This window comes from Nicotiana tabacum, chromosome 19, assembly GCF_000715075.1.
Source record: "Nicotiana tabacum cultivar K326 chromosome 19, ASM71507v2, whole genome shotgun sequence".
Classification (NCBI taxonomy): Eukaryota; Viridiplantae; Streptophyta; class Magnoliopsida; order Solanales; family Solanaceae; genus Nicotiana; species Nicotiana tabacum.
The window spans coordinates 133,821,806-133,833,689 of NC_134098.1; the positions used below are offsets into that span (position 1 = coordinate 133,821,806).

General features: G+C 35.6%; 1 protein-coding gene across 6 annotated transcripts; it reads right to left on the minus strand.

The window, feature by feature from the left end:
* Positions 1 to 1,434: 1,434 nt before the first annotated feature.
* LOC107771609 (small ribosomal subunit protein eS12-like) lies at positions 1,435 to 11,631 on the minus strand. Of its 6 annotated transcripts, none has more exons than XR_001644847.2 (13): positions 11,475 to 11,631; positions 8,435 to 8,517; positions 7,001 to 8,354; positions 6,309 to 6,368; positions 5,503 to 5,826; positions 4,841 to 4,901; positions 3,777 to 4,073; positions 3,266 to 3,331; positions 3,126 to 3,166; positions 2,278 to 2,575; positions 2,138 to 2,183; positions 1,840 to 1,905; positions 1,435 to 1,737 (listed from the first exon to the last, which is right to left on the minus strand). XR_001644847.2 is itself a non-coding variant. In XM_016591019.2 (13 exons), exons 8-13 carry the CDS (start codon positions 4,011 to 4,013, stop codon positions 1,678 to 1,680), a joined length of 768 nt encoding a protein of 255 aa, XP_016446505.1. In that variant the 5' UTR covers positions 4,014 to 4,073; positions 4,841 to 4,901; positions 5,503 to 5,564; positions 5,641 to 5,826; positions 6,309 to 6,368; positions 7,001 to 8,354; positions 8,435 to 8,517; positions 11,475 to 11,629; the 3' UTR covers positions 1,435 to 1,677. The 6 variants fall into 6 exon arrangements, 5 of the variants coding, with proteins under 5 accessions (XP_016446505.1, XP_016446506.1, XP_075094763.1 ...); XM_016591019.2 differs by lacking the exon at positions 2,138 to 2,183 and having other exon boundaries at positions 5,503 to 5,564; positions 5,641 to 5,826; positions 11,475 to 11,629; XM_016591020.2 differs by lacking the exon at positions 2,138 to 2,183 and having other exon boundaries at positions 5,503 to 5,804; positions 11,475 to 11,629.
* Positions 11,632 to 11,884: the final 253 nt, after the last annotated feature.

The following is an 11,884-nucleotide window of genomic DNA, read 5'->3' on the forward strand; positions in this document are numbered from 1 at the left end:
TGACTTATAATCACTTTGAGTGTTTACCAAACGCGTAGATAAGTCAAAAAATACTTATAAGTTAGCTTATAAGCGAAGCGGTCTAAATAAGTACCTTTGACTTTTGCTCTGCCCAATTCATTCGCCTTTTCTTTTCTGCTCCTTTAGTTGTTTTTCTTCTAATTAACCCCAGCACTGAAAAAAGCCCAATGATCTTAATTTCTCTAGTTAGAATTGTACTTGTAGCATCTTTCTACTTATTTGTTTACCACGACTTTCGATAATTAGGTTTTGCTAATATGCAATTTTGTACACTTAACATGAATGAGAACTGAGAAGACAAGGTAGTACACCTATGTTTATCAGCTATTAGTAATAAGTTCTCAAGCTTTAATATATAGTAATGAGTTCTGTCCACTAATCGGAAAGTATTTATACGCTTAGTTTCTAAAAATTCGGCTAAAGTGGTTACACTAAATATGTGAAGTTAACCTAGATAGGTGGTGGATTATCATATCGCGATCTATTGGGACTAAACGATAAAAAGGAAGGGAATTTATTTTCTTGAAAACTGTTTCTTAGTTAGGACTTGAGGGAGAATGTCCAAATTCATAATTCTATTTCACAAAAGTCTCTAAAAAAACCACTTTATTCTTTAGCATCTATTAAATTATTTACTTGCTATTAGTGCTTTTTCAATCTTTTCTTTAGCCAAGGGTTTTTCGGAAATAGTATATTTGTCCTTCCAGGGTAGGGGTAAGGTTGCGTACATACTACCCTCCCCAGACTCACTTGTAGAAATACATTGGGATGTTATTAGTGTTATGTATTAAATTATCCTTTCGAAAGATTTGCGTGATATTCCTGATTGTAAACAAAATGATCGGTGAGCGGAAAGGAAATAAAGGAATGTCAAAATAGATTTTTCTCGGTGCTATAGTAATTAAAGCCATTATAGGGCAAAATTTGGGGGAAGGACAAAGGAAAGAAGGATGCAAAATGGTGAGAGTTTTCTATTTTAATAGCGTTTGGTTCATTGTATTGAAGTGCAGCTGAACCTTGAATACAACGATCACCACTTAAAACTGTTCGTGTGATTCATATTCTTCTGATTCTGGTTTTTCTCTCCTTTTCTACAAAAGCTACTATTTTTCTCAAATTGCCTATGTCAATCTTTTTTATTTGGTATCTCTAATTTGAGTTGAGCATTTAGGTTGAAATCACTGGATAGCTATCAAAATATGCAGGAAAGAAAGCTAGAAGCTCAGAAAATAACTTAATTGACCTGCAGATGTAAACAGAAAGCATGAGATATCAAGAAATGGAGGGCTTAAAGTAATTCTCCTATCCTTTCTTGACTTTTTAAGCATACATCGAGAGAAAAATTGTTCAAAAATAATATACAGTCGTTGTTGAGACCGCATGCACTTAACATGGACAAAAGCAGTATAAGTAAAGCTAATGTTTTTTTTTTTAATACGAACTTTTTTAAGTTGATGCAGGCAACAAGATTATAAACTAGAGGGCAGTTTCAAACTATTAGATCTTCCCAGATGGGAAAACAAAATTTGAAGTACACAACAATAAGGGAACTTAGTTTGAAATATCAAAAACTCAACTCTAAATAAATGCCAAAAAGATAGCCTCATGGAATCTCTAGCTTCATAGTTCCCCTAAAGCTCCATCTCAAGCTTCTGTTTAATGAGACTTCACGTACTCTTGGACGATATGGAGACCCTCAGTCTCTTCCCCATAATCCTACAGAATCAATCAGAAAATTCATTACGATGGAATACAAATTCCACTTTGGCAACTCATCAGCTACTGTTCATGTAAAGTTAAAGGATATATAAGATGTACCTTCACGACAACACAGCCACAACCAACAACCTTCCTTGCTTTCCCTTCAGAATCAATCTTGCATAACTGTAATCGAAGAAAGTTCATAGTGAATGAGTGATTGGATTTTAATTTACATGATACACATCAACAAAAATGCAAAATACAGAACACTTCAAAGAGAAGTCAACAAGTTAATAATCGGAACCCTCCTCTGTCTCTCCACTCAGTTAGAAGTGCGAAAAATACATAGGACTATCAAACACAATAACTCAGGTCAAGAATGAGGTTAAGGTAGTCATGGCATTCTAAGGATTACCTATCACAAGTTGGCAAAACCCTTCACCTCCTAAAAGATGGAGTATCTAGTAAAATCACATCAGAAAACAACTACTCAAGGACAGTAAAGACTGATATACTGTAACTGGGGCAGTAGATAAACAATCATCAATTACTTACACCAGCCCATTCGCCAAGAGTTTTTGCATTTGGAACTGTAATCAAACTGATATTGTGATCAGCACAAAGTGTTTTCACCAGCTTGACGTAATCCAGCTGGTCGCAGTCCTCTGCTAACACACAAAGTTGTGCAGCATGCTTCTCAATCACCTTTGCACCTTCATGGAGTCCTCGAGCAAGTCCACCATGAGCTCTAGACTTCCTAAGCACCAGCTGCAAAGCGGTCATGATGTCCATGGGCTCCCCAAGTGCTGGAGCAGGAGTCTCGGCAGCGGTAACAGCAACAGCAGCATCCTCTCTACAGTTATACAAATGTCAGCTAGATAACACCTTATATTGAATTTCAGGAAATTGAGAGTTTAAAGTAATTCTCCTCTCTTTTATTGGCCTTTTAAGCATGCACATAGAGAAAATCATTGTTCGAGGAATGCTTCCCAGTTTTAAGATAAAAAATGACTAGGAAGAAACCACAAATCAATGCTACGGTTATCTTTTGGAAACATTTGTGTTGATTGCATAACATCCAGTGTAAGAAATATAATAGGTACTACTTCAGAAACTATACAGCAAGTGTTGAGATCGCATGCCAATGCTAATATTATTTTTTTGAAAATGCGACTTCTTTAGCTGATGGGCAACAAGATTATATACTAGAGAGCAGTTTCAAACTATTAGATCTTCCCAGATGGGAAAACAAAATTTGAAGTACACAACAATAAGGGAACTTGGTTTGAAATATCAAAATCTCAACTCTAAATAAATGCCAAAAAGATAGCCTCACGGGAACTCTAGCTTCATAGTCCCCTTAATCTCCATCTCAAGCTTCTATTTAATGAGACTTCACGTACTCTTGGACGATATGAAGACCCTCAGTCTCTTCTCCATGATCCTGCAGAATCAATCAGAAAATTCATTACGATGAAATATAATTCTAGTTTGGCAACTTATCAGCTACTGTTCATGTAAAGCCACAGGATACAGGATGTACCTTCACAACAACACAGCCACAACCAACAGCTTTCCTTGCTTTCCCTTCAGAATCAATCTTGCATAACTGTAATCGAAAAGATCATAGTTAATGAGTGATGGATTTCGATTTACATGATACAGTTCAACAAAAATGCGAACTACAAAATACTTCAAAGAGAAGTCAACAAGTTAATAATCAGAACCCCTCCTGTGCCCCTCCACTTCACTCAAATACAAGTGCAAAAAAGCATAGGTCTGTTAAACACGATCAATTAACCAAAGGTTAGAAGATGATTAACCAAAGGTTAAAAGATGATCCAGGTCCAAAATGAGGTTAAGACTTCAGTCACAGCATTCTGGCGAATGGTGATTATTAACCACAAATCCCTAAAACCCTTCCACTCCGAAAACATATACAGTAAAACACACATTCCAATTTCATTTTCACAGCAGAAAGCAGCTATTCAAGGACACTAAAGTCTGATAATACATTAACTAGAGTGACAGATAAGCAATAATCAATCACTTACACCAGCCCATTCACCAAGAGTTTTTCCATTGGGAACTGTAATCAGACAAACATTGTGATCAGCACAAAGTGCTTTCACCAGTTTGATGTTATATGTCTGGTCGCAGTCCTCAGCTAACACACAAAGCTGCACAACATGCTTCTCAATAACCTTTTCACCTTCATGGAGTCCTCGAGCAAGTCTACCATGAGCTCCAGACTTCCTGAGCACCAGCTGCAATGCATTCATGATGTCCATGGGATCAGGAGTCTCGGCATCAGCAACATCCTCTTGACTGAACAACACACACTAAAATTTCTATAAACCACAAAATAAAAACCAAATTAGCAAAGCAAGAAAGAACGATCCGTCATCACACAATAATGGGATATGAGACAATACCACATGAATCTCAAACTTTGGCCTCATAAAGAAAACAGACATTTTAAAAAAATGGCTCTACAACAAGTTTTCCTTCAAATGAAAGAGGAAATACAAAAAAAATAAGAGTATCCAAACAACATGCAATTTATGCAAGTGAGACAATCTTTTATTCTTATGACAAACTTTATCAAAATCCAGATAGAACGGTCTATTCAGCTAAAGATTAAGTGGTCAACCAAAAGTGAAATTTGTCATATGGTTTAGGTTCTGCTTTTGGGGAAATCACAGTTTAGCAATGTGTAGTTTTAAATAGAAAATACCCCATGGATACGAAAAGTTGAACAGAATTGCAGCAGCTGACCGAAACACCATTGTAGGTTAGTGGTGTTTGGTTCTGTTTCAAGCAATTGATATTAAAATACCTAGCCCTAGATGGTTCTGATAATTGGGCTCGTGATAAACCATTGGAATAACTACAAACTCATTTGATTTCACAAAAAGTTTCCGATAATTGATTCATGCAAACACACAAAAGATTTGCATATTTTAATGCAAGGGCTGTTCATTATAGTAGATCAAGACAAATTAATCATGTCTTAAAAATCTGTCACGTGTCTAAATTACTAGAAGAGGAAAAGATAGCAACTTTAACACGAAAATGACTTAAGCAAACTGAATTTTAACAAGAAAGTTATACAAACCTCTGCACTTACACCTGCCAATTTTTCTTTCTTGGTAAATGTTAAATCCAAGACCTAGCACCTGTTGTTTCCAATAGTTGAAGACAAAACTCAGTCAGGTAAACAGAATGAAGAATAGACTCCATTATCCTTCATTCTAGATATATCATGACAACTCATCAAAATCCGCCCCAACAAAAAGTGATTTGACAAAAGTGGAAATAAACATGCAGGATTTCAATCTGTCAAATGCAATGGCATAACAATTCAGTGGAGACAAAGCTTTCTGATCTTACTAGTTTGGACACTGCAGTAAAGGCTAAGGAGGCGCCAGGGAACAAGGACTCTCTCAAAAGCTTATATAAGATAACTGCCTATCAAATAAATTATTTACATAAGAGGATCAAAGCAGCAACCCTAATTACTAAATTACCCATATCTCATTTTCTTCTCTCAAAATTTCTCCTTCACTAATAAAATCAAAATAGTCTCTCAATCATATAACAACAACAACAACAACCCAGTAAAATCCCACAAAGTCTCTCAATCATATGAGTAGTTTATTTTGGTCCTTATTATACAACTTGAAATATTAAAAGCTTTTAATGGTTCACAGAAGTAGAACACTTTTAGTTCATGTCTAACGGAACTCTAGATAAACAACAAAAAAAGCTCAACAATACCTTAAAACTAACGGAAACTAGAGTCAAGGAGACAAATGTGGTGAAGTTTATCTCAACACTTGCTGCAGATAATGATAAACATTGTTGCATGTGTTGGTAGCAACTTTCTCTTCTGGCAAATTCAGTAGAAGAGCAAACCTTTGAAAACCAATGTTCCCTGGAGGCCTGGACAAAGAATCGAATCTCCCCAACTCCGGCTTCACATCTTACTTGGAAAGCGTAGGTGGACATCAAGCACATTGCACTTCCCAGATTGCCAAAGGACGCATGTAACCCATATATCTGTATCCACCCTTGGGAACCTTCGGTGTCCGAAAAGAATAGCTGTCAGAACTCAGAAGAGTTTAGTATGCAAGGAATAAGGAAATCTTGCAAATGCTGAAACATGCAGACCTTTTGAATACCTAAATATTAAATTTAGGCATCAATACATTTATTTAGTAGGACAAACTATAACTGTGAAAAATGACTTTTCATATTAAGGTTTTATGCACTTGCTTCATCCTGATTGCAAGTGGCAAATATCTATCCAATACTTGGTCTACCCTTGCCAAATCACAATTTTCATCAAACAGTGAATACTTTCTAGCCATAAGCATCCCAGGACTCTCAGAAAGCAAGAGACTACTGGGGAAAACAGAGTACCGAATTTTTCAGACTGTTATGGGTGAGAATTGTCACCCAGCTAAAAGTATTTGCATTCCCACGTCTCTGACTTGTTTTAATCAGTGTTTTGTTTCTACTTCCATGGTTAACTAATATATGTTTTGTTTGATCTTACACGTTAAAGTTTAGTACAAGCATACCTCCTCTTCTCCCAGAGAGCTCCTAACTTTGTCTCTTGCTCCCTCCGATCTCTCAGCAATCTATCAAAAAAGAAAATTCAGTAACCACCAACAATAGTCATTAATCTTATTGCAGTCTCTGTTTCAGTTTAAGCGAACTAATAATAATTTGACAAAAACACCAGTTCAAGCCTTGAAAAGTATTAGCTCAGCTCTAGCGGAACATAGGCTTCGTGTTAAAGTGCCATCATTTTCAAAGCATAGAATAAACACAAGGATAGCTCTAGAAAAGAAACAAGTCCTTTCAACAACAGTTTAATTTATATTTAAAAAATCAAAAACTATAACGCTTCTCAGCTTTCCCATTGGAACCACTGAAGAGTGCATGAATATATTAAATCAAGGAGTTATGAACTAAAATAGGATAAAACGTGTAAAATGAAAAAAAAAAAATGATTCAATCACTCGGACTCATTTCTTGGGGTTGATTAGGGTGTATTCTAGATAAGTGATCAGGCATCTGGAAGAGTAGCATGGACTACTGGTTATTAAGAACAAATATCAAAATAAGCAAATTAACATAAAACCCACATTCAACATGGCCTCAAATAGGTCGGTGACAAGATAACAACTATTCTAGACCACTAAAAGAGTTCTTTGCGTGCATTGACGTATTTCAAAGACCAAAACTTTCCCAACATTATGAAACATACCATTAGTGCCACCCGTTTGACATCATACGCTTGAACAGTTGGTGAAGTCGCAACCGCCACTCAGTTCAGAAGTCATTTACATTTCCAGGTTCAAAACACATTAAAAATGAAGTTAATGGGAAATAAAAACGAAAAGGAAAAGAAAATAATAACGAATAAGAAAGATAAAATTCTATTATCAAAGACACTTCTTTATTTACAGCACCCAATTACATGCAAGTACTCAATTTTATGTACAACTTCAATCATCCGCAGAAAGTACCTCCAGACTCCCAAGTGTGCCCTCTAGTCTCCTAAGTGTGTCTCTATTCTTCAAACTTCAACTATCAAAGACACTTATTTATTTACAACACCCAATTACATGCAAGTACTCTTCTTTATGTACAACTTCAATCTTCAATCATCTGCACAAAGTGCCTCCACTCTCCTAAATGTGCCTCTAGTCTCCTAAGTCTGCCCCTAGTCTCCAGGGCATTATAGCATGATCAAGAACCTTTGCATGAGTGTCAGCAGATGAATGAGCCACTATATCCTTTAGTGCTGCCTGTGCATGAGCAATCTGAAGCTTAACTTTCTCAATTGCTAATGAATGGTGTGGTAGCTCTTTCTGTGCAGCGACCAAGTGCATAGCTGCTGCCTCCATTGCGACTAGTGCAGAATCAATAGCTATAGAAATAGTGCTACCAGCAGAGAGAGATGCAGAGGCATCAACAGAAGTGGCACCCATAGCAGAGGAATCTATGGTATGGTCAGCCAATATAGGGGTAGGGTCAGTCATGGTAGGGCCAACCACAGCAGAGGCACCACAAATAGTGGTAGTGGTGCTAGGGTCAGCCATAGTGATAGCATCACTGGTAATGGCAGTGGTAGTGGTGATGCCGCTGGCATTGATAGAGGCAACTTTCACCAGCGCCGCCGGAACCAATGCCGCCTCAGCAGGCGTAGAGGCATCAGAAATTGTGGCAGTGACGCTAGGATCAGCCACAACAACGTCAGTAATGGCGGTGGTAGTGGTGATGCCAATTGACTGATAGAGACAGCCGGAGGTATAGGAATAGAGGCAGCTCCCACCAGCGCTGTCGGAAACAATGCCGCCTCAGCAGGCGTCGGCGACAGTGCAGGATGCTCCGGCGCCGATGCAAACTCCACATGTGCCGACTCCACATGTCCATGGAGCTCAAGGTGCCGTCGGAAGCACCTTGTGCCGTCGGTACAGCATCCACGTAGGAAAGCTATGCACAACGGCACCTACAATATCGACAAAATAATAAAAAGAAGTTGTGGAATTAATCGACAATCCGAATTGTCTTACCTTTTCCACCGAGAAGCGGGTATCATCCTCACCGTGTAAAAACTAAGGTCAAAATAGTAATTTGACCGATTAATTAAAAAATATTTAAAATTTTAGATAAAATTATTTAAAATAACGCATACTTTGCATTTGTTACCGTAGTCGCACTCCCTTTTCGCCAACCAATACCTGCACATTGCTCTATACGACATTTTCCTGTAACAATCTAACACAAAAACTTATACCACTACATAAGAATCTCCACCACATTCTCAACGCAAATAATTAAATCAATCAATATAATATGTAACATTATATATATATATATATATATAACACAAAATACTAAAGTAAAATAGAAAACAAACCCTAGAAAAAAGTGAGTAATGACAGATAATATGAGTACTAGAGAAGTTAGACACATTGTTCTAGACGACATTTTCCAATAACAATCTAACACAAAAACTTACACCACTACATAAGAACAACGCAAAGAAATAAATCAATCAGTATAATTGGTAACAATATATATATATATATAACACAATAACAACAACATACCCAGTATATTCTCATGTGTAGGGTCTGGGGAGGGTAATGTGTACGCAGACCTTACTCCTATCTTATGCAGGTAGAGAGGCTATTTCCAAGAGACTCTCGGCTCAGGCAAGCACAGTTACAGCAGTAAAAAAATTGAACTATAAAAAATAGTAGAGCTGCAAACTACAGTCAACCCTCTCTATAATAGCTTCGTTTGTTCCGATATTTTTTAGTTTTTATAATGAATGGATGTTATACACCTATAACAGCATTTGGCGTTTAAATATTTTTTGGTTGTTATAAATAAAAATTATCCAAAAATTGATTATTTTTCCTTTTCTAATGTTACATATAAATGATAACAAAATTATGCAAATCTAAAATCTTAAAAGCTATGCAGATTTCACTAGTTAAAATATTGAAGAAAGCTAATACATTATTAATAAATTTATAACTAAACGTATAAAGATTTAAACTCTAAGGCAGACATTTTAAAGCTACCTAGAAAAATAATTTCTTTCAAAATTGACGGAATAACTTTATAATTATAACTTGTTTCATAAATTTTATTCTCTCCCTAACAATATAACGCTTGAATTGACAAAGGTTTATGTCCAAATTTTCAGCAAAGAGGGATCCCACAGTTTTACCTTGAAGACAATTGAAGAGCTTAACAGTTAAATTTTCTATCTAAATATTTTTTGGAATTTGTCTAATGGAAAAGATATCATGTGCAAATCTTCAAATCTTATATCTTATGCAAGATAGAAACTTTGTTTAATGGAAAATATTGTGTACATATTTTTAGAATTATTATTAGTAATCTTAAAAAATTTATACAGTTGTTATAGAGGAGTAATTTTACAAAGAGCATTCTGCTATAAATATGGTTGTTGTTGTTATAGGTAAAAAGCTGTTATAAAAAGGTAAAATATAACTTAAAAAATCGGTTCCAAGGAAAACTTGACTTTTATAGTGAATGACTGTTATATAAGGATGTTGTTATAGAGAGGTCTGATTGTATCATATATTAATAATTGAGTGCTAAACAATATACTGCAAAAGAGGAGAAAAGAACACAAACATTTATATTGCATTAATATTACCACCCTGTCTTTTCAACAATTTGTTGCTCATGTGGGCTTCAACTTATATGGATGCACAACCAAATACAACTAAACATAGTCAAGAAGTCAGAACAATAAGACATATGATATACTTAAAGCTACAATATTCCACCAGCAAAAACGTTTGCAAACTCAATAAATCTTGTAAAATCAACTTCAAATTAACTAATTCTTGAAAAGAAAAGGATTTTACTTATTAAGAAAATTCTCATAAAGGAAAAGGTTAAATCCAACCGCTATATATTCTGATATACACTGTTTAAAAGACAATGATGTCAAATAAAATTAGAAATAAGTAGAAACCTTAAATACTAAAAGTAAATTGTTACCAGAACAAACACTGTTTTGATAGGTAACATGAAAAAAACATGAACAGAACTACGTTTAGCCTGGATATTTGTATGCACATATATCTAATGTCAGTTAAGCCAAAACCTAGACTAATGGGTTGCCACTTTCAACTAGTTTAGATACATAGATCATCAATCAAGAAAGCTGTGCTTAATTCATATATTAAACGGATGTATCACCCCTAGATGCTAAATGCGTAATCCTTAAATTATGGTATGGATCTATTGGAGCAATGCCTTCTTCTTTTGCATTAACCATAATGTACCAAACGGAAACAATTACCTAGACCTACTAAAAGGTTTAATTCCTTTCGTAGCGTAACAAGAAAGTACTTGAATTTTCTTGTAATCACACCTTATCAATTTTCTACCTGTCTATCTTTATCTTGAATGAAACATCTAATGTCTTCACGAACAGACTTGAATCGAGTCTCGCCTCTCTTTAAAGTATTTGAGGGCATATTTGTGGTAGTAAAACATAGACCAAGACCATACACTACTAGAAATTCGGGAAAAACCGTCAAAAAAACCTACCAAAATTAGTCGGTAATGGCCAATAACCGTCCAAAACGTGACCATTAACGTGTGGTCGGTATTTTGAAGGTCGGAAGGGCATACCGACCAAAGTTGGTCGGAAATTAGCGACCAACTTTGGTCGGTCTATTAAATTCAAAAAAAAAAATGCCGAAAAAACCGACCAAAGTTGATCGGTATTTTAATTATATAATTAAAAAATGCACCATCTGGGAATCAAATCGGGGTATGTACTGTGGCAGGATACTATTCTACCACTAGAACATTTGGTGCATTTTATTTTAAGACTGTCTTTTATTTCATTTATACTCTTTAATTGTAAATAATGTGAAAAGAGTGAACAGATAATGTGAGTGCCGGAGAAGAACAGCGAAACTTGAAGCGAGCAGAGAGAACTCACTAGAGCAGCAAAACGTGAACCGCAGAGAGACGAACTCACATCGGAAGCGAGCGACATATATATATATATATATATATATATATATATATATATATATATATATATATATATATATATATATATATATATATATTATACAAAAATCTAAAATACAAACCCTAGAAAAGAGTGAACAGATAATGTGAGTGCCGGAGAAGAACAGCGAAACTTGAAGCGAGCAGAGAGAACTCACTAGAGCAGCAAAACGTGAACCGCAGAGAGACGAACTCACATCGGAAGCGAGCGACTCTCACATCGGAAGCGAGCGACAATGGGGGAAATTTCAAATTTTTTCAGGTGGGAAGGGTATTTATAGAGGTTCGGCAGAAGTCCGGAAGCTTTTTAGTGATTATTGTGAATAGGGTGTACGTAGCTTATATGGATTCCTTGAAATTTTTCAATTATCAAACCAAATTTGTGTCACATTTTTTAATTTATAAACCAAACCAACAAAGTTGAATTTTTCAATCTTGATTTTTTTTGAATTTTTCAGATTTTTCGAATTTTTTCTCGTAAAGTCTTCATAACATAAAATATATAACTCGTCCTCCAAATATTTCTTATGTCCTACTAAAAAATAACTATATAATGTGTTTTCCAAGA

Excerpts from the sequence above, each read along its gene's own strand:
- LOC107771609 (XM_016591020.2), bottom strand. The coding sequence starts at position 4,013 with ATGGACATCATGAATGCATTGCAGCTGGTGCTCAGGAAGTCTGGAGCT. Across the intron at positions 3,167-3,265 it reads GTGGCTGTGTTGTTGTGAAG|GATCATGGAGAAGAGACTGA; the intron begins GTACATCCTGTA and ends TTGATTCTGCAG. Across the intron at positions 1,738-1,839 it reads GTGGCTGTGTTGTCGTGAAG|GATTATGGGGAAGAGACTGA; the intron begins GTACATCTTATA and ends TTGATTCTGTAG.